General features: G+C 44.5%; 1 protein-coding gene across 1 annotated transcript in view; it reads right to left on the reverse strand.

Annotated features, from left to right (window-relative positions):
• Window positions 1-20,708, reverse strand: part of LOC147706613 (uncharacterized) — a 213,740-nt gene that overhangs the window by 165,977 nt on the left and 27,055 nt on the right. Inside the window, exon 2 of the mRNA XM_086929105.1 lies at window positions 12,915-13,280. Coding sequence (XP_086785231.1) covers window positions 12,915-13,280 — 366 coding nt within the window. The remainder of the gene's footprint in view (window positions 1-12,914; window positions 13,281-20,708) is intronic.

Consider the following 20,708-nt stretch of genomic DNA (forward strand, 5'->3'; position numbering starts at 1 on the left):
AGTGGGGGCATCGAAGAACTTTAGCACAGGACGGAGCCCACGCAAGATGCCGAAGCAACAAGCAGCCGTGCGTTTAGTGTGGCATGCAAACGTAAGGGAAGGGTCCAACCAGACCCCGAGGTTTTTAAGCTTGGCGACTGGGATGGGAGCAGAACCCAACTCCTCCGGCCACCATCTCTCTCCCCACAGTTCCGGTTGCCTACCAAATACCATCACCTCGGTCTTACTAGCGTTTAGCTGGAGACAATTGAGCGTCATCCAGCTAGCGACCGCCCTCAGTCCTTGTTGAAACCTAGGAGCGTCGACTTCCGCATCCCCGCTGATCGTGACCGCTAGTTGGGTGTCATCGGCATATGACACCATGGTCATACCCCATTGTTTGACAACCTCAGCTAGCGGCCTTACGTACAGATTGAACAGCGTAGGACTCAGCGAGGAGCCTTGGGGGACGCCCAGGTTCAACGGATGGAATTTTGACTGGTAAGGTGGGACGGTCACGCTAAAGGCCCGGTTGGTTAAGAACGACCGGAACCAGTCGAGCGCAGTGCCGGTAACACCAGCCTCCTCTAGACGCTGCAGAAGGATAGGGTGCGAGACGGTGTCAAAGGCAGCGCTTAGATCTAATAGCACCAGCGCTGCCGTTTGTCCCGCGTCAAGCACGGAGCGGAGGTGCTCCACCATATAAAGCAGAGCCGTCTCCGTGCTATGACCTGCCCTAAACCCATTCTGCGTAGCGTCGAGTATATCCGCTCGACGGAGATGTTCCGAGAGAGTGGCATTTACGTGTGCCTCCATCACCTTAGCCGGCCACGGCAAGAGTGAAATAGGCCGATAGCTCTCCGGCTTGCTCCCATCCAGGCTAGGTTTCTTCAGGATCGGACGAACCATGGCTCGCTTCCACTTCAGTGGAACTACGCCAGATGTGAGTGACGCATTGACCAAGGAACAAAGCGGAGAGATGTCATGTGCCGCCAGGTCCTTGAACACTTCAGGGCAAAGTGGATCCTCAGGGGACCCAGACTTCACTTTGCGAGCCAAAGTGCCTAGGCTATCAGAGTTTAACAAAGGTAGAGAACATAGTCCCTCAGATGGTGGTGGCTTAGAAGATGTAATCGCCGAGGGAACGACCACAGGAAAGGCTCGATAGATGGCATTCACCTTTTCCAGGAAAAACTCTGCCAACTTTTCACAGTGCTCCAGAGAGCTCTGGTGTGATGTTATAACTTTTTTGGCAGTGAGGTCTTTCAATACCTTAAAGATAGCCTTTGCTGGGTTCGAACTGTTCCTGAATTGTGTCGCATAAAAAGCGGCACGGGTTCTACACACCGCCCGATGGTACACCTTCACTGTAGCCTGATATAAGACTTTCTTAGAGATGGAATAGGCTTTGCGCCATGCCCGCTCTGCGCGCCTGCAAGACACCTTCAGAGCCCGCAGAGAGTCGTCATACCAGGGGCTGGCCTTGCCAGAACCAGTTTTACCGGTCACCAAGGGGATGAGGGTGTCCAAGGCCCTGGAGACCCAGTCGCTAAACCTGTCGTACATCTGATCCGGTGGACCTGAGACGTCAAGCGGGTCAGCTGATAAGAGATGAAAGAACTCATCCAGCTTAAGTTTGTTCCAGCGTCTTCTTGGAACAGAACACACCATAGTCCTTTTTCCAGGACTGATTGTTCTTGTTGAGATAATGGTGTACTGGATAGGTTGAAGACCAGTGAAGGCCGAGCGGCGGTGTTCGTTATTTGCTCGGTCCCGGTGTTGCTTCTTTTGCCTTTTGGCGCATGTTCGCGCTGACTGGGTTCTCTTCTTCGGCCCAGTGAACCTGTGTGTTGTGTTGGGTTGGTCTTCTGCGGCCCCGCGCTCTCCTGCCCCATCCTAAAAAAGGCATGTTGGGGCCCTGGTTGCCCGCAAACAGAGGCATTGGTCCTGGAGGGAACATGGTGGGGAAGCCGTAGTACGGGTGCTGCATATGGCCGAAGTTGGGTGGGAATCCGTAAAATTGGTTTTGTTGTCCTCTTTGCCAAGTGTTAGGCCAACGTTGTCCTCTTCGTCCTCTTCCACCTCCTCCTCGCTTCTGTGATCCATTGCTGGAGTCACTTGAAATGGAGCTGTCGTCTCCTGAAGAGTTAGACATGTTACTGTCTTTGGTTGGTGGTGTATAGTTTTCTTCCGAGTACGGGTACACCTTTGCATAACTGAACTTCTTTAAGTCTTTTTCAAATTTTTTAATTTTGGCCTGGGTCAGGTAGTCCTTGTATTCATTACTCTCTCTGTTTTGGTCATCTAGCTTCTTTTTGTATGAGGTGATAGTGGCTTTGAAATGGCTCTCAGTGGCTTGAATTTCGACCATTATGGCATCCGAAAGGCGTTTAGCTGTTTTGAGTATGAGCAGCATCCAGTCCCTGGTACAGTGCCAGGCAATCTGGGCCCAGTCCTTCCTGAACGTGGGGTCATCGAGGAAGATCCTGGGTGCGTTGCTCACAAGGAGGCCCCTTGGGGCCGTGTTAGTTCTGATATATTGGGCCAGGATGGTCCCATGAAGGATGGTGCGTATCCTGTTTCGCTTTTTCTCTGTGAGGGTCTCCCAATCAGTGGTCTGTGCGATAGTGCTGGAAATGTTAAAATCCACTTGGAACGACGGGTCAGAGAGAATGTCTGCCGCGTCACTCTCAGTGAAGGTTAAGCCATGGTTTTCCTCCATGGCTGGGGTATTCTCTCGCAGCTGTGCACTGCCTGTATAGTCGTGTATCAAGAGGGAGAGAGAGGACCAGATAGCTAGCCCGTATCCCCGTATTATATATAATTTAATCAAAAAGAGGCTAGCTGAGGTGGGGGGGAAGGGGATTGTTTAAACAATATTCTAGTTTAAAGGTATTCGTGACTCAGTTTTGTTTTGTCAGACGGTTGTGGCACCTGGTAGGTGGGCTCATGAAGCCCTAACCAACCAACCTAGTTGGTGGCATGCTTTATCATCGGGCCCACCCAGTGACATCTAACGTGTCCCGAGTGTGCTACGACGCCTGGTGACAGCGGAGCAGGTATATCACTGTGTGTGCGGTGAAGAATGTTTTGAATGTGAGTTTAAAACGGCTTGGTGGGGGTCCCAGTACCCGAAGGTAGGACAGACTTTAATACCTGGGCCTCCGTCAGCGGTTAAAAATAAGGCAGGTGGACGTTAGAGGCGAGTTACGACCTCCCACGTCCTTGGTACGTCAACATGTTTCAGCCAGTGCCTTATGGATATGCTGGCTTTCTTCAGGACGATTAAAAAGTGTGTGTGGTTAAAACTAGTGGACGTGTGATATAGACTATGTGTCTACACGCCCTAAAGTGTATCTATGTGTGAGAGGGGAGATTCCCTTCTCAAGACCACCTGTACAGATAACAAGTAGGACAAAGACAAAACATACAGGGAAAGAAAGAGTCACTTGGAGGATATGCATGAGAACTCATGACAGCCGAATTAATAGCGAGGGAGTGCGGGCTATAAGCGGCTAAGGTGTAATGGTATTGGTGGTACCATTATTGTGAGACTCGCACTAGAACATCGTAGGTGGGGTGGTTAAAACAGCGGTATTCACAGTAGTAGTGAAAATGGTGAGAAGGTGAGAAAGCGTAAGTGGGTTTCTTACGCTAGTTTTAAGGATTAATTCTTCAAGGTTATTGAAGAGGCAAAGTAGTTGATCCTATATGGGAGAAAAAGGGTATGTCCACTGAGATTTAGGAGACCTGTAGGGAGAAAAAAGACAACGCTTACCTATGGTAGGGGTGGTTGTTCGATCATACTCACAGGATTACTGACCAGAGCTTGCTGTGGACCTGTGGTGCCTTCTTCGCAGAACCGGTGGGTAATGGCCGGTGCTGCTGGGTTTTATACTGTGGTTGGTTGATTGAAGGCGTGTACCTGTATAGTAATAGAGATAGTAGATAGACTCGGACTGCCGAGTCATGATGCTACTCAGGTGAGTCAAGAGAGCTGTGCGCATGCTCAGAGGATGCTCGCCGGGCTCGGCAGTAGCAACGCATGCGCAGGTAGTGGTGGAATTATGCATGCGCGTAATGACCGGCATACGTGAGTCTGTCAGGCTAGGTTACTGAATAGGTACACTAAACGGTCACTTACTGTGTAGTAAGTACATACTAGGAGTTCTATCAAATAGGAGCAAGGTTTCAAGGTTATGGGACCGTGGATATTTCATGGGGGGCCATTTCCCATCACTCAAAACTAATGGATTATTGCTCAAGGGTTTGAAATGACAGGCTGATGAGGGTGCCTGGTGGTTATACAGTAGACAGGGCATTCCATGGGTGTACAACTGTTACCACGGGTTTTTTACAACGGATTCCATGACCACGGATTTTTTACAACGCAGGTCATGTTACAACGGATCCTTTTACAACGCTATTCACAACAACGCAGGTACTATTACAACGCAATACCATTACATCGTAAGTACAATTATAGGTAAGTTTATTAGTGGTATATTTTTTTGGGCTGGGTTTGTTTTGGGGTACAGGGGTATTTTGAGGTTTAAGGGCTGGGTTTGGGTTTTGGGTTACAGGGGTATTTTTAGGTTTTAGGGCCGGGTTTGGGTTTTGAGGTACAGGGGTATTTTTAGGTTTTAGGGCTGGGTTTGGGTTTTGGGGTACAGGGGTATTTTTAGGTTTTAGGGCTGGGTTTGGGTTTTGGGGTACAGGGGTATTTTTAGGTTTTAGGGCTGGGTTTGGGTTTTGGGGTACAGGGGTATTTTTAGGTTTTAGGGCTGGGTTTGGGGTTTGGGGTACAGGGGTATTTTTAGGTTTTAGGGCTGGGTTTGGGTTTTGGGGTACAGGGGTATTTTTAGGTTTTAGGGCTGGGTTTGGGTTTTGGGGTACAGGGGTATTTTAGGTTTTAGGGCTGGGTTTAGGTTTTGGGGTACAGGGGTATTTTTAAGTTTTAGGGCTGGGTTTGGGTTTTGAGGTACAGGGGTATTTTTAGGTTTTAGGGCTGGAGTTGGGTTTTGGGGTACAGGGGTATTTTTAGGTTTTAGGGCTGGGTTTGGGTTTTGGGGTACAGGGGTATTTTTAGGTTTTAGGGCTGGGTTTGGGTTTTGGGGTACAGGGGTATTTTTAGGTTTTAGGGCTGGGTTTGGGTTTTGGGGTACAGGGGTATTTTTAGGTTTTAGGGCTGGGGTTGGGTTTTGGGGTACAGGGGTATTTTTAGGTTTCAGGGCTGGGGTTGGGTTTTGGGGTACAGGGTTATTTTTAATATATTTACAATTTAAAAATTTAAAATTAATTGTATTAATATATGTTTTATTTTTTAAATAATAAATAATTTAAATTTATAATACATTAATAATTATTTACATTAAATATTAATTTTATTTACTTACCTGTAATTATACTTACGATGTAATGGTATTGCGTTGTAATAGTACCTGCGTTGTAGTGAATAGCGTTGTAAAGGGATCCGTTGTAACATGACCTGCGTTGTAATAGATCCGTGGTCATGGTATGCGTTGTAAAAGGACGCGTTGTAACGTCATATATCCCATTCCATGGGATGACATCATTCAAGCCGTCATTGGCAGTGGAAAGGCGATATATCCATCGCTGTTCCTTGTTGAGAAGTTTTTTGTCGTTGTTGATGGGGCTTTCAGGGATTTGTTCAATGACTGTCCAGTTGAAGTCATTGGGAGTTTGGCAGTGAGTAATGAAATGGTTGGTCAGTCTGCTGATGTTTTTCTTGCACCGTATCGTGCTTCGGTGTTCAGTTATTCTGGTTCTGACTTTTTGTGTTGTCATTCCCACATACCGCAGGCCACACGTGCACGTGAGCATGTATATCACGTTGCGTGAGTAGCAATTGGTGTGGTTCTGTTGGGTCCAGGTTTTGTGTGGTCCAAAAATGTATTTAATTTATATTATTTAAATGAATATTACAACATGACATATATTATTATTATTAAAATTTTTAAATAGATATTAATTAAAAATATAATAGACAGTAAACTATAATAATGTACTATTCTAACTCCAAAAAGAACATTAGTCAGGGCAAATGCTGGATATTAAAGCATAATAAATTAATATTCTAACTCCAATCCAACATAACTCAGAGAAAGTGCTGTATAGTAAACCATAATAAATTACTATTCTAACTCCAATCCAACATAAGTCAGAGAAAGTGCTGGATAGTAAACCATAATAAGTTACTATTCTAACTCCAAACATAACATAACTCAGGGAAAGTGCTGGATAGTAAAGCATAATTAATTACTATTCTAACTCCAATCCAACATAAGTCTGGGAAAGTGCTGGATAGTAAACCATAATAATTTACTATTCTAACTCCAAACATAACATAACTCAGGGAAAGTGCTGGATAGTAAAGCATAATTAATTACTATTCTAACTCCAATCCAACATAACTCAGAAAAAGTGCTGTATAGTAAACAAGAATAATTTACTATTCTAACTCCAAACATAACATAACTCAAGGAAAGTGCTGGATAGTATAGCATAATTATTTACTATTCTAACTCCAATCCAACATAACTCAGAGAAAGTGCTGGATAGTAAACCATAATAATTTACTATTCTAACTCCAAACATAACATAACTAAGGGAAAGTGCTGGATAGTAAAGCATAAAAAATTACTATTCTAACTCCAATCCAACATAAGTCAGGGAAAGTGCTGGATAGTAAACCATAATAATTTACTATTCTAACTCCAAACATAACATAACTCAGGGAAAATGCTGGATAGTAAACCATAATAAATTATTATTCTAACTCCAATCCAACATAAGTCAGGGAAAGTGCTGGATAGTAAACCATAATAATTTACTATTCTAACTCCAAACATAACATAACTCAGGGAAAGTGCTGGATAGTAAACCATAAGAAATTACTATTCTAACTCCAATCCAAGATAAGTCAGGGAAAGTGCTGGATAGTAAACCATAATAATTTACTATTCTAACTCCAAACATAACATAACTCAGGGAAAGTGCTGGATAGTAAACCATAATAATTTACTATTCTAACTCCAAACATAACATAACTCAGGGAAATTGCTGGATAGTAAACTATAATAAATTACTATTCTAACTCCAATCCAACATAAGTCTGGGAAAAAGCTGGATAGTAAACCATAATAATTTACTATTCTTTTTCCAAATGTAACATAACTCAGGGAAAGTGCTGGATAGTAAACCATAATAAATTACTATTCTCACTCCAATCCAACATAAGTCAGGGAAAGTGCTGGATATTAAACCATAATAATTTACTATTCTAACTCCAAACATAACATAACTCGGGGAAAGTGCTGGATAGTAAACCATAATAAATTACTATTCTAACTCCAATCCAACATAAGTCAGGGAAAGTGCTGGATAGTAAACCATAATAATTTACTATTCTAACTCCAAACATAACATAACTCTTGGAAAAATCTGGATATTAAACCATATTAATTTATTATTCTTACTCCAATCCAACATAACTCAGGGAAATAAGTGGATAGTAAACCATAAGAATTTACTATTGTACTCCAACAGTACAAAATAATAATTGTATACTTACAATAAATAATATTAGTGATATTAATATTTTACACTTGCAATAAAGTTTTGTTTTTACATTAAAATTATTATTTTTATTTTCATTCTTTAATTTTCATACTACTTTTTCATTATTACCATATATTATACCACAATATTCTAATAATAATAATAATATTTTTTTAAAATATTATTTGAAACATTTCGCGTAATAAATTATTTTCACTAATTCTAAAATTTCAAATTTCGAATTTCGCTAAATTTAATTTTTTTTTTACTTTTCAAATTTACATTTCAATTTTCACACTATTTACTTAAATAATATTAGATATTATCTACAAGTGAAAACAAATAAAAAAAATATATATTTTTAAATTATTTATATTGACTATTATATTTACTATTCTTATCACTTATTATAATATACTACACACCCTTATCCCCTGTAGCAACAACAACCCACTAAAATATTTATTTGGATAATTTTATTATAATTACAATTTTAATTTCTTAAAATAATTTTAAATTTCGATTTTAATTTTCGTTTTTTAAATATTATTCTAAATTGTTAATATTCTATACAATTTTTAAATACAACATTTATAAATTACTACCCACCCTTATCCCCTATAATACCAATAACCTGCTCCTAAAATTTTTTGGGGGATAATTTTATTATAATTAAAATTTTCATTTCGTACAAAATTTCAAATTTCGAATTGCAATTTCGATTTTTTATTATTATTCTAAATTGTTAATATTCTATACCATTTTTTAACACTAAATTTTTAAATTACTACCCACCCTTATCCCCTATAATACCAATAACCCGCTCCTAGAATTTTTACTATTCTTTTTTTTTTAATTAATTTTACACACATATTAATACTAGTAGAGATTTTGTAATATTTATTTTAACATAATACATACTTTAAAAAAATTATATAACACATTCTATTTTTTGGTCGATATTATATACAACGATATTTTACTAAACGATATTCTGTTCATCGATATTTTATTTTGACGATATTTTTGTCATTCTTAAAAAACAATATTTATTACAACGATATTTACTACTACGATATTTTTACTAGTCGATATTCTTACCTCGATATTAATGCTAGTCAATATTTTCCCGTCGATATTCATGCTTTATACCGTTTTATTCATATGCACAGTGATATTAATTTAAATAATCGCTGTATGGAGTAGTGCAACTACCATGCATTTACGCACCAAGGCATCTTGCAGCTGCGAGTGTTGCCAGGGTACGCTGGGGTGTCAGCCAATTGCCACTTTCGGGTTTCAATCAACCTTACTTCCTTCTGTTGTGGTTAAAATGAAAATCAGTAGCGTGGTAAGAAAGAGCTCTGATCCAGCGGCAACATGCCTGCGGGAACACTCGCACTTCAAAAATACACAACAAGCGCTATACACAGATAGCTGGGGAAGGTAGTGAGGCGGGCTGGTTAATTTTTACTTCTTCCTGCATTGGCACATCTTGTCAGGATTCAAAGGTATTGCACTTCAGCCAGGCAATGTTAACACCCAGCCACTCCAAGCTGATTATGTAAGGTCATCTTGTGCCTCCCATTCACAGCCCAGTATTAGGCCCCTGGGTTTGTCAGTGTTGTGAATCACTAAATTCAACTGAACGAGAGGTGTGACCGTGGTTTACACTAGCAGAAGTTTGGGAGTGCAAAACTCCACCTAGAGGGGTGGCTGGCTGAATCTGATGGACTAGTCCAAAAGGTTTCACAGCAACTACACGTGGGAGAGTATCAGTTACCTGTGCATAGTTCTCACAGATACACCGTATCATATTAATTTAAATAATTGCTTAAGTTGCAAGTGGAAAGCGTGAGATTCCCTCAATTTCAGCAACTGGTTACATTGCCAACAACAAAGCTGCCTGGGAGGTCTGGGTGCAGTCACCACAGATTAAACTGAACAGGCAACAGCTTGGTGTAAAAGATGGGTGTTTCTGGCCTTACTGCGGTGTAGAGTATGCCCAGGTGAACATTGTGTGCTGCTTAAGGTTCTAATGACCAGTGCAGTTTGTGGTATCTTTTCAAGAAGAAGAGATATGTTAGGCACTTAGGGCCAGATGTAGGTGGCCATTTACCGACCGGTAACGGCTGATTTCGGCCGTTACCGACCGGTAAATGGTCATTTGTGATGTAGGGGCCCTATTTTACCGATTCAGTAAATTTACCGAATCGGTAAAATACCGAATCGGTATTTTTAACGATTCGGTAACTTGCAGATGTAGGTGGGACTCTTCTGAGTCCCACAGTCCTTACAGAATCGGTATTTTACCACCCAATCCAATTGGGTGGTAAAATACCGAATCCAGGTGTGCATGCACATGTGTGCATGCACACCTATGCCATGTGACAGACAGACATGCCCTTAGGGCATGTCTGTGTGCCACATGGAAACACATGCCTGAATTCGGGGTGCTAGAGGGTGTCAAAGTGACACCCCATGCACCCTTGCAACATTCGGTATTTACCGAATCGGTAAATACTGATTTGGTAATGCTCATTGATTCCTATGGGCTTCAATGCCCATAAGAATCAATGGGCATTACCGAATCGGTATTTACCGATTCGGTAAATACCGATTCTTACAGAATCGGTAATTCAATAACCGATTCTACCTACATCTCCCCCCTGCTATTTTACTGATTCATAAATACAGAATCGGTAAAATTCGATATTTATGAATCGGTAAAATATACTTACCTACATCTGGCCCCAAATTGCTTACAACGTAGCACATTCAAGCGGGCATTGTTTTATTGCAAGTTGCAATGGGAGATTCCCTTATTATGCCAGCAGCTGCGCACGTGGCCTGCAGTATGCAGCGTGGGAAGTCTGGGGCCAATACCACAGATTAAACTATAAAAGCAAAATTACCGTACAACAGGAGGGATAAAGGCAAGTACACGAAGACCCTCTTGCTCAAGTCACATATTCCATGGTGGGTTAGTCACCACTTGGCACTGGGAACCTTAGATTCTAATAGTATCAATGGTAAGTTACACATGACTCTGTGGTCTTGTGGGGTATGTAGTCCAACTCTGAAGTGTAGAATGCAAAAGTACTGCACATTGCCACTATGTTGAGTGTGATAGATGCAACAATTTGATCCCTGCCAAAGCAAACCAAAGTTCTTGGGGTCAGATGCACAACATACAACCATTCACTCCAACCTCACTGAAGGTAGTCTGTTAGCAGAGGTGTAGTGCGGGACGTCGAAGACAGTCTTTCTTGAGCAGGGTGGCTTCAAAAGGGTGGGCCAGGGAAGAAGTCAGAGTCCCCGATACCATGGCGCCCTTTGATTTCCACACACCCCAGGGCATACTCGATGTAGAAGAACAGGTTACCCTTTTGCAGTTTGAGGCCCGACTCTTTGTGGCTGCTTTCTGCCTCGCGTTCTTTGGGGCATTCCGAATTAGCAAACTGGTGGCTAGGGCAAAACCTCACCAGTTAGGAGACGCATTATGCAGCCACTATGTAAGAGTGCCAGATAGGTTGGAGATCCATCTCATGAGGTCCAAAACTGACCAATCTGGGAGGGGGACGGACTTAGTACTGATGCTGCTGGGGGATCACAGGTACTGCCCAGTTTCTAGAGTCAAAAATGTCTTACCAATTTGCCTCAATGTCCCTGGTTACTTTCTAATACATGTGGATCAGGTGCCACTCTCTAAATTCCAAATCGACAAGGTCATGTGTGCTTGCCTCGAGCGAGCAGGCCTAGCCTGTCCTGACAAGAAGTATTCAAGTCACTCATTTCGAATTGGGGCGGCCACTGCAGCGTTTAAAGTGGGCATGGGGCAGGAAAGCATAAAAAAAGTGGCACGCTGGGAATCCCGTTGCTTTCAACGCTACATTCATCCTTGAGTGGGACAGGTAATGTAAGCTAGGCCTGTGCCCCCCCCACCCCCCACTGTGACAAAGGGACAATTGTATACATTATGTGCGCATTGAATTGCAGTAGCATATCCAGGCATCATTTGTATATTATGTGTGCATTGAATCTGAGCAGCATGCCATGTAGTGCATTGTGCAAGCACAAAGATTATTAAAATAAGTGTGTGAAAATGGCATCCATTTATTTTTGCCAGAATTCCGAGTGTGGGTGATCGGCCACTCGTTCGTCGCCAGACTGGCTCAGTGGGCCGCACCCAGGATGTGGGTACAAGGGTTCTCACACACAAAGTTTGTCTGGTGGGGTTTCCCCGGCATGAGATGAACCAGCCTCCTGAACAGGCTAGAGCAGGGCATGGCATGACAGAAAGGTTTCCCCAACATCTTGATAATCCACTTGAGAGGCAACGATCTCACTGCCATGGGCAGGGGTGCTCTCCTACAGGCAATGAAGACTGACTTGGGGGAGATCAGCAAGTACATGGGGCAATGCGAGCTCTTCTGGTCTGAAATAGTGCAGCGCCTGGCTTGGCACGGGGCCAAGTTTAATGAAGCAGTGGAGCATTCCCGCAAAAGGGTGAATAGTGCTATGCGCAAGTTCACAGACCAAAGAGGTTTTGGGTTTATCAGACATGAGCTGATCCAAATGAAGGCGAGAGGCTATTTTGATGCTGATGCAGTTCACTTGTCACAGGTTGGAATGAACCTGTTCCTCTTGGACATACAAGAGACATTGGAAAGAGCCGGTTGCAAGTGAAGAAAGTGCTGGTTGGCTGGTGGGGGGCTCTTTAGGCGACAGGGCCGCCTCCAGAAAAGTGATGGAGTTACAGGGCGATCTGGAAGCAGTTTGGGTACAGTAGGATATCTCTGCAAGAGCACAATAGTAGTGCCAGAGACAAATACCAGGAGTCTCATGGGAGAGTCCTGGAACAATGACTTTGGTGCCCCGTTAGTCCTTCGGGCGGTTATGGGCCTGAACAACAGGGGGCTTGCCTTGCTACACTCCGCCCTGAAAGGGGCGAGAGTAATAAGGGACCAATGTGTCATGTGATCCAGTAAGGGATTCACCGCTATAAGGGGAGCGCTGATTGGGTTTTCCACAGTGCTTGGCTCATCAGGTGGGCAGGGCAGCTTAGGTTAGTCACCACTGCCTGCCCTTAGATCGCCCTTAAGATAACCCACCGTATTTGCATACTTTTGTATGGAATAAACCTGCAGCAATATTTTTTTCAAACAAAAAGTTGTGTTGTGTATTTATTCATGCATGTCTATTCTGCTGTGGTGTGGGTGGGGTCTTGTGCCTATACTGGAACTAACCACTGACTGAGAAGTGCAAGCGTCCGAGGATCACACACAAGACCCTGAGCTCCTGGAGTAAGTGTGTGCATGTGACACTGACAGGATAGGTGTGACCGACCTTACCATGCACTCTGAGCTGCGCCGTAGCCTTCTGCAGCCCCCTCAGGATCACGTTAATTTCCACGGTGTAGTTTCCGGCGTGATTCGTCTGCACATCTGTGATCCGAAGTGACCCGTTCAGGAGCAGTGTCTCTCGGCCGGTGGATTGAAAGCCATAGAAAGGTGGAGAGCTGTCAACCTGATCAAGGATGATGCCATCTGCGCGTGCCCCTCCGGTCCTCGACCAGATAACATATTTGAGACGTCCCTCGTACCAAACAGACAGGGTGACGTTGTCTCCCACTGCTGCGGTCACCACATCTGGAGTGATTGACAGCTGCGCCGCTGTGCATTGGAACAATGACGTCACCCAGACTGACGTCAACCAGGCTAAAAGAAAACACAGAAGAGAAACAACATTAGAGGCGCTGCGGCTGAACCCCAAAAACAACAGACACCAGTGGGTGCGAAGAGACAAAGTCGACTGTAACTAGGTCAACAGATTACACAAAAGCATCACAATATCAGCGCTGAGCTACAATTTCTACATTAGAAATCCTATACAAATCATTTTTAATAAATATGCAACTATTCCAACTCATTCGAGAAAAGCTACCTGATAATATATACATAGTTATTCCCCCGGTTAATATCAAAAAGCCTATGCCATGGTTACCGTATAATACAAAATCAAAAAGCTGTTTAACCAAGCTTCCGTACACTCAGCTTATGTCCTGCTCGCATGTGATGTAAACAAGGGTCTTGTCTCTTCAGCCTACTCTTTGTTAACTCAGTAGCCTTGACCATTCTCCTATCAGCCCACACGTGGCTCTTTCTCCACAAACCTAGGTAGCATCACTGACCCCGAGACCCCTAATGTCCATTACAAAGGTTTCAGGAGTTTAACCCATCAACCTTTACTTCTGGACAGACACAAGGGGTGTATGGCATCAGCTGTCACGTCACCGAGGTGGCCACACCTACTATGAAAGATGCATCACTTCCCGCACCAGCCCTGATGGCAGATATTGGCAATAACAGGGGTCTGCATCTCATCAATTCCCGCCTCAAAGCCGCCTCACTGGACTGGATCAATAAAGCTGTGGGTTCGGAGAGTTTAGGGTCTCTGGAACAGAGTGACCTCCGTGTAGGTTCTCACCACATGTAGGGCACATTTACTAAACTGTCACGCACTGTCGGGTGGCAAGCAACGCTTCTGCGCTGCGTGAAAGGGAGAGAGCAGAAATACACACTATTGACAAAAATATGAAGCATTGCTGCTGTCCCCTTGCACTGATGCACGGTCTCCCTGTCTCGCCCACCCCCCTCATCGTATTTATGTAACTCTTCTTTTTTCCTTGTCTCCTATCTGTCTGTTCCATTTAGCACTCTTTCTTTGTCCTACTTCCTTTACTCCCATCCCCTCTTACCTGAATCTTTCTCCTTGCCCGCTACACAGTCTAGCCCCCTGTCCTTTTGTGCCCTTTGACTAAGTATTCTTTCTCCTCTTGTTGGGGAAAGATCCAATATTTATACTCTGCAGTCTCAGCGTACGCGCTGAGAGAGTCTACAGCGCCTACAGAGCCACTAACAATTGAGGTATGGTATGGCACCCCTTGCCAAAGCATTCCCTCTCCCCTTTTTGGGGAAGGATCCAGTATGTAGGCCTTGGAGTCTCAGAGAGTCCACTGCGTATAGGGTGCCTCTCGCAACAGAGATGGGGAAATGATACCACTTCCCCTGGGATCACAGCTTACTGGACTTTGGACGCAGCTCTGACTCGTCTACCGGTTTGTGTCCCCGTCACCCCTCCCTCCTCTTCCCATGCTGTGTCTCTCACCCTTCCCTCCTCCATTCTCTGTCTATTTCCCCTGCTCTTACCCCCTCCTCCCCTGAATCTCTCCCCTTGCCTGCTTTTACCCTGACGTATATGTCCTTTTTGTTTGTCTCGACCTTACTTGTCACTATGTTACCAAGCTCTAATAACTGTGTAACCTTTGTAACGATGTAACCTGTAACTATGATCTGATGCTCATGTAAAGCGCTCTGATACCTCCGGGACTAGCCAGCGCTATATAAAACCTTTAAAATAAATAAATAAAATAAAGGCACCAAGGTGCACACTAGTGCCAGGGGGCCCGTATTACAGACAGGATTGTTTGTTTGCAATAGGGATCCCTTACTGCTCACAAATAATCCTTTCAGACGTTTTCCTCTTTCGATGTGCGCTGCTGAGCGCCGCTCATGTGCAAAGAGAATATAATGAGGAGAAATAAACATATTTCTCCTCATTCCGCCTTACTTGGGAAAGCGTCATCACTTCACGCATTCCCAGGTTTAGATGTCTTTGTAAATCTGGGAATGCGCCAACATCCATGGGTGGCCGCATCGCAACGCCCATAGGTGGCCGCATCGCAACGCCCGCGCTCCATACTTGGAACGCCTTCCAAATAGAAACGTAGCGTGATGCCGCTCATGCAACTGCACGGAGTTACATTTCTTCCCAAAATCACACGAGATGGAGCATATCGACCCTGACGCGGCTTTGTACATCTTATTGTTAACTTTGCGTTGTCCGTGTGTCACTTGCCATGATGCAAGGACAACACTACGACAACTTCATAAATATGGAGCCATATTCATCATTTTTTCACACAATGCAATGCCGCAATTCACCTTGCTGAACTGAGCACAAGAGAGAGGGCGGGAATGAGCCATATTTACAAAGAGATGAGGCATTCTGCTCTCTCTTGCACAGAGGGGTTCAAGAGAAGGGCCGTCCAACTGCGACTACCTCAGATCTTCCCTGGAAGGTCCCCCTGTTCCAAGAAACTCAACCTGATCAGACTCAAGCTCTTCAAGGACAGTTCCTTCTTCAGGCTCACAATCAGCTTCCTCAGAAGGCTGATCCTCATCCTGAGTCAGGGGGGAAGGCACTGCCTTAACCCTACTGCTTCTCTTCCTGGTAGGCAACTGGTCCATTATTCAGAATCCAGGGCCTGTTCAGTGTTGCAATTTTTGACCTGTGGCCTAGTCACAGCAAGCCCATGTGCTGAGATGTCTAGCATTTCTGCATGAGTCCTAAACTCCAGTTCAGACCAGGCTGAAGTCTCTAGGTCATTGCCAAGATAACATTCTATAGGGAGGTCTGAGCTAACAACAACCTTCTTGAGGCCAGTTACCCCTTCCCAGGAGAAATTAACAACTGCCATACTGTATGTGGTAGTGGCATTGCTAGCATTGGTCACTAGGGGCCTCATTTATGAGAAATGACGCATCGCTGCGTGAAAGCAGCGATGCGTCACTTCTCAGTGCGCACTCCTTGCGACATTCCTGATGCGTCATATTTAAAGTATGACGTATCATGTCGCAAGGAGTTACAGATACGTCAGTATTTCTGACGTATCTGTAAGCGCAAAAGTGACGCATTGCTGGAGTGTGTCACAAAAGTGACGCAACTCCAGCAATGCGTCCTTTCACATGGGGAAAGCCCCATGTGAAAGGGCTTGCGTCAGTCTTACGCCTGCTGTGAGGCAGGCGCAAGATTTTGACGCAACAGCGTCCTAAAAGTGACGCAGTGAAATCTCATAGATTTCACTGCGTCACTATTACGAGGCTTTTTGCGGGGGAACGCCCCCTCTGCATACATTATACCTGACGCAGGTATAATGTGGCGCAGGGGTTTAAAAAGTGACGCATCTACCTAGATTTGTCACTTTTTAAATATGGCGCAACAAGGCGCATTTTTTACACCGCTGGTGCGTCACAAAAAATGACGCACCGGTGGCGCAAAACTGACGCAAGGCCTCATAAATGAGGCCCTAGGTATTTTTCACCTAAATTGATCTGTCCAGGGTACAAAAAGCTGGGTGTCACCATTGTGACACTAGCACATGTGTCCCTGTATGCCTGAGCGACTTTATCATTGATTAAAGGAGTTCGTCTGTACTTGCCCAAGTTATTGGGACTTACAGTAGGGGACATGCATATGTACCCATCACAGACAAGAACAGCTTGAGTTGGTACTCTGACTAGGCCAGAGTCCATATCAGTTCCCAGGGTTAACCCTACTACACCCTTCTGTTGAGAACCACCACTTGGAGCTGTTCTCTCATTATGAGGTTATACAATCCTGTATAGTCACTTACTTTACTGCCCAGTAACCAGCCTTCCAGAGCCTTAGTAGCACAATCTACAAAGTCTGTCCAGTACTGAGTCTGTGTCTTCTGGGTGTCACTGAACAGCAACCTGTACTGCTCAGTGGTTAAGCCAAACCCATCTATCAGAGCACTCTTCAGGACAGTGTAGTTGTCAGCATCCTCTTCTCTAACAGTGAGGAGCTTGTCTCTTCCTTTGTCTGCAAAGGAGAGTCACAAGATTGCTGCCCACTGACTCTGGGGTACCTGCTGTACTTTGCAGGGCCTCTCCAAAGCAGTTATCCACTTGTGGATGTCATCCCCAATCTGATAGGGAGGGACAATCTTGTTCAGGTTTCTATGGTCATGAGACCTATCCCAACCATTAGGGATATTGCTGCCACCAGTGGGCTCTAGCCCTCACAATTTTCTCACTCTTTCAAGAGCCAGAGTCTCTTTCTCAAGGGAAATTTCTTGCCTCTTGATCCTAAGCTTGACTTCTCTCATCCTAGCTTCATGCTCCTTTCTCTCAGGGGATGTTCTCCTCCTCTGAGAGGAAGCAGAGGACCCTATTAATGAGCCAGAATGGTGAGATTCTCCTGAGAGAGATCTCTGTCTTCTGGGTTCACCAATAGGCCTACTTGGGTGATAAAGGAAGGCCCACCATGGTCATCCATATCTCCAGGTAGCCCTGTGTCTTCCAGATGGGTTTCAGGAACCACATTCTGGTCTTCGTCCTCTTCTTCAGAGTCCTGGTGGGAAGCCCCACTAGGATCCTCCTCTGATTATGGATGGCCCCCCTCCCTACTACCATAGGAGCTCCTACTTCCGAGACGAGACGAGCACTGCTAGGACCCGGCACCCAGAGGTCTTACATGAACACAGACTTACCCGCTCATGTTCTACCAATTTGTATTGCAACCGGCCCCAACCGTGGCCTTCCCTTAACCCGTACACCAGGTCGGAATTATCACCGGTTCTACGATTTACACACTCCGCCGTAACAGCCCTGAAGAGTCACAGGCTTTGACCTGGTGACGAAACACGTGTTGGCTAGCGTTGTTCTTTTCTTCTAAAGAATACCATCTACATAAAAAACTGACTTTGAACTACCGGTGTGGACTTTCTTGTGAGTACCTTCACTGTATCTATACTGTTTATTCTATACGTGTGCCCAGTTCCCATTGCATTTGTTGCAGTGTTAAGAGCCTCGCCCTTAACTCACACAGAGGTTTGGGGTCTTCCTCTGTACTGACAGCACCGTTGACACATTTGTTTTCATAATTACTACCACTCATTTTCTTATTACCTGCTTTAGCGCCGTTGCCCTGCTCACCACCAAAACCCCTCGCAGAAGCCTACCATGTACCTAAAGTACATGGTATCAATTTAGAGAGAGAACAGCTAGGCTGTGGGCCTGATTAGCAGGGCCACAGCCAGACTAAAGAAAAAAAACAGAGAATCACAGCAAAAAGTGGGGGTAACCATAGGAAGCAGAATCTACTCTCCTACAGTATGCATTCCAAATGCTTTCAATCTCCGAAAGGACACCCACTGGTCGCTGGATCTTTGAATGTGAAAAGGAAGTGAATTCTGTAATTTATGACCCTGGAATGAAAAGAGCATCACCCAAGAGGAGGAGAAGGAAGGATGGTTCTCAGCAGCACAACTGAAGAGGAGAGAGATGGCAATACACACTTTCAGGACACAAAGGTGAGGAGTACAACCCACACAACAGACCAAGTAAGGGGAGTTCTCCACTCTTACCAGACCCTCTACACTCCAGAGAGATCATAGCCAGGCTCGACTCACATTCAAGAATACCTTCAAAAGTAAGAATTCTAAAGGTTGGGCAAGAGATAGGTGGACATTTCGGAGAGAGATCAATCAATCAATCAATTAATCAATCAGTAGATTTCTAGAGCGCTACTTGTCACCCATGAGGGTACCCAGGCGCTGATCACCGAAGAGGAATGAGGGAGGCCATCAAGGACCGGCGGACCGAGGAACCAGAGACAGAGGGTTTCTCTGCTGAATCTTATATAATATGTGGTGAAGTTGTGACCAGAGTGCAGGTCAAGAGTTTCAAGATCTGTTGATTATGGGAAAGTAAAAGTGAGTTCAATAGGGCAGGTATACCGGTTCGTCCTAAGCTGGATCAGGACTGCCCTAAATGTGTCCACTATCACCCTATGTTGTTGACAACAGCAGATGTAAATATATTTGCAAATGTGATGGTGAAACAGCCAAAAACGCACAAAGCAGACTTAGTACAAGAAGAGCAAGTGAGCTTCACAACAGGACGATGCCCATAGAGTCATTTGAGATCATCAGCTTGTGTGCTGTTGGGTGGTGAGGCGAAGGGGGTCTCTTGAATGGCAGTGTTGTTGGATGGTGAAGAAACCCTTGTTAGGTTCCAATGTGACTTCCTCTTCAGGGTGCTCAGCAGTTCAGGCTGGGGGAATGTATCATTAAGAAAGTTGAGCTACGGTACCAGAATCCAAATGCGCTGGCCAATTATGGAGGTCAATAGTGGGGCACATTCCACATCAACAGAGGCGCTTGGTAAGATTGTCACCTGTCCCGACTGTGGTTCCTTGCACCCTGGGACCCATCAGCTATAAACATAAGGGACAATGTTGACATAAAAGTGTTAAAAGTTGAAAAGGTGACCGCTCAAATGCTACAATAAGGATCGGAGTCCTTCACCAGTAATAAGTCTGCAACTGTTTATTTACTAGGTACCAAGTACCCCATTATAACACTTGACTCTCTCAGGGTAGCGAAGCAGAACAGTCCAGGACCTACTAAGGGGGAGTGGTGTGACTAGTAACCACAATAACACTCAATAAAGCATGTCCAGCCAAGACCTTTTCTTATAAAAAAATACTTTTATGGTGCAGACAGTATAAAACATTACCCATTAAAGTGCAAATGTGTACAATCAGGTGGATGGACATACATTTTGTGATACAATCAGATCACATCCTGAAAACTATACCCGCTATATCACCAATCTATGCTGGATGCATTATCATAATATAAGGTGGTGGCATCACCAATAAGAGTATATTTCCAAAGAAAGGATGGAGGGGGCTACTTTAAAGAGGTCCAGCATACATGCCAAAAGTATGCTGCAATTAAAAGGGGTATGAAGTTCCTCTAAGGCTAAGTGAACAGGACAAACGAGATACAAATGGTTGGATCAGATGGGCAACATTGTCCCACGGTATTAATGATAAGGGGGAATTCCTCCCTTCGGAACTAGGGCTCTCACACACCTATCAAGCTAGATGTCATGCTTCATTATATGAGCCTGCCCCTCATCAGGTCGGCGCTGCAATACCCGACGGGCATCCAGTATGTGTAAGGATTGCAGGTAGGTTCCACAGGAGCGTCAGGAATCCGAAGATATTCCACAGCCTTCCCCTACGGCCTTCTGACTCTATCAAACACTAGAGTACGAGAGACACGCCAGGGGAAAACAGGGTGACAAAACAAGGAAAGTTGGGGGGAAAAAATGTGCTTGATGGTGATCTTCAGACTGGATGCATGGTACTTCAATAGGGGAATCTGGTCAACAGATGGGCTGCAATAAAAGGTAAGTAATGATCTATCTAAGGACAACACTAAACTGAAATCACTCAAATACCTTTATGCACAGAAACATAACATACCCAAG

Source organism: Lissotriton vulgaris, chromosome 7, assembly GCF_964263255.1.
Source record: "Lissotriton vulgaris chromosome 7, aLisVul1.2, whole genome shotgun sequence".
NCBI classification, from domain to species: domain Eukaryota; kingdom Metazoa; phylum Chordata; class Amphibia; order Caudata; family Salamandridae; genus Lissotriton; species Lissotriton vulgaris.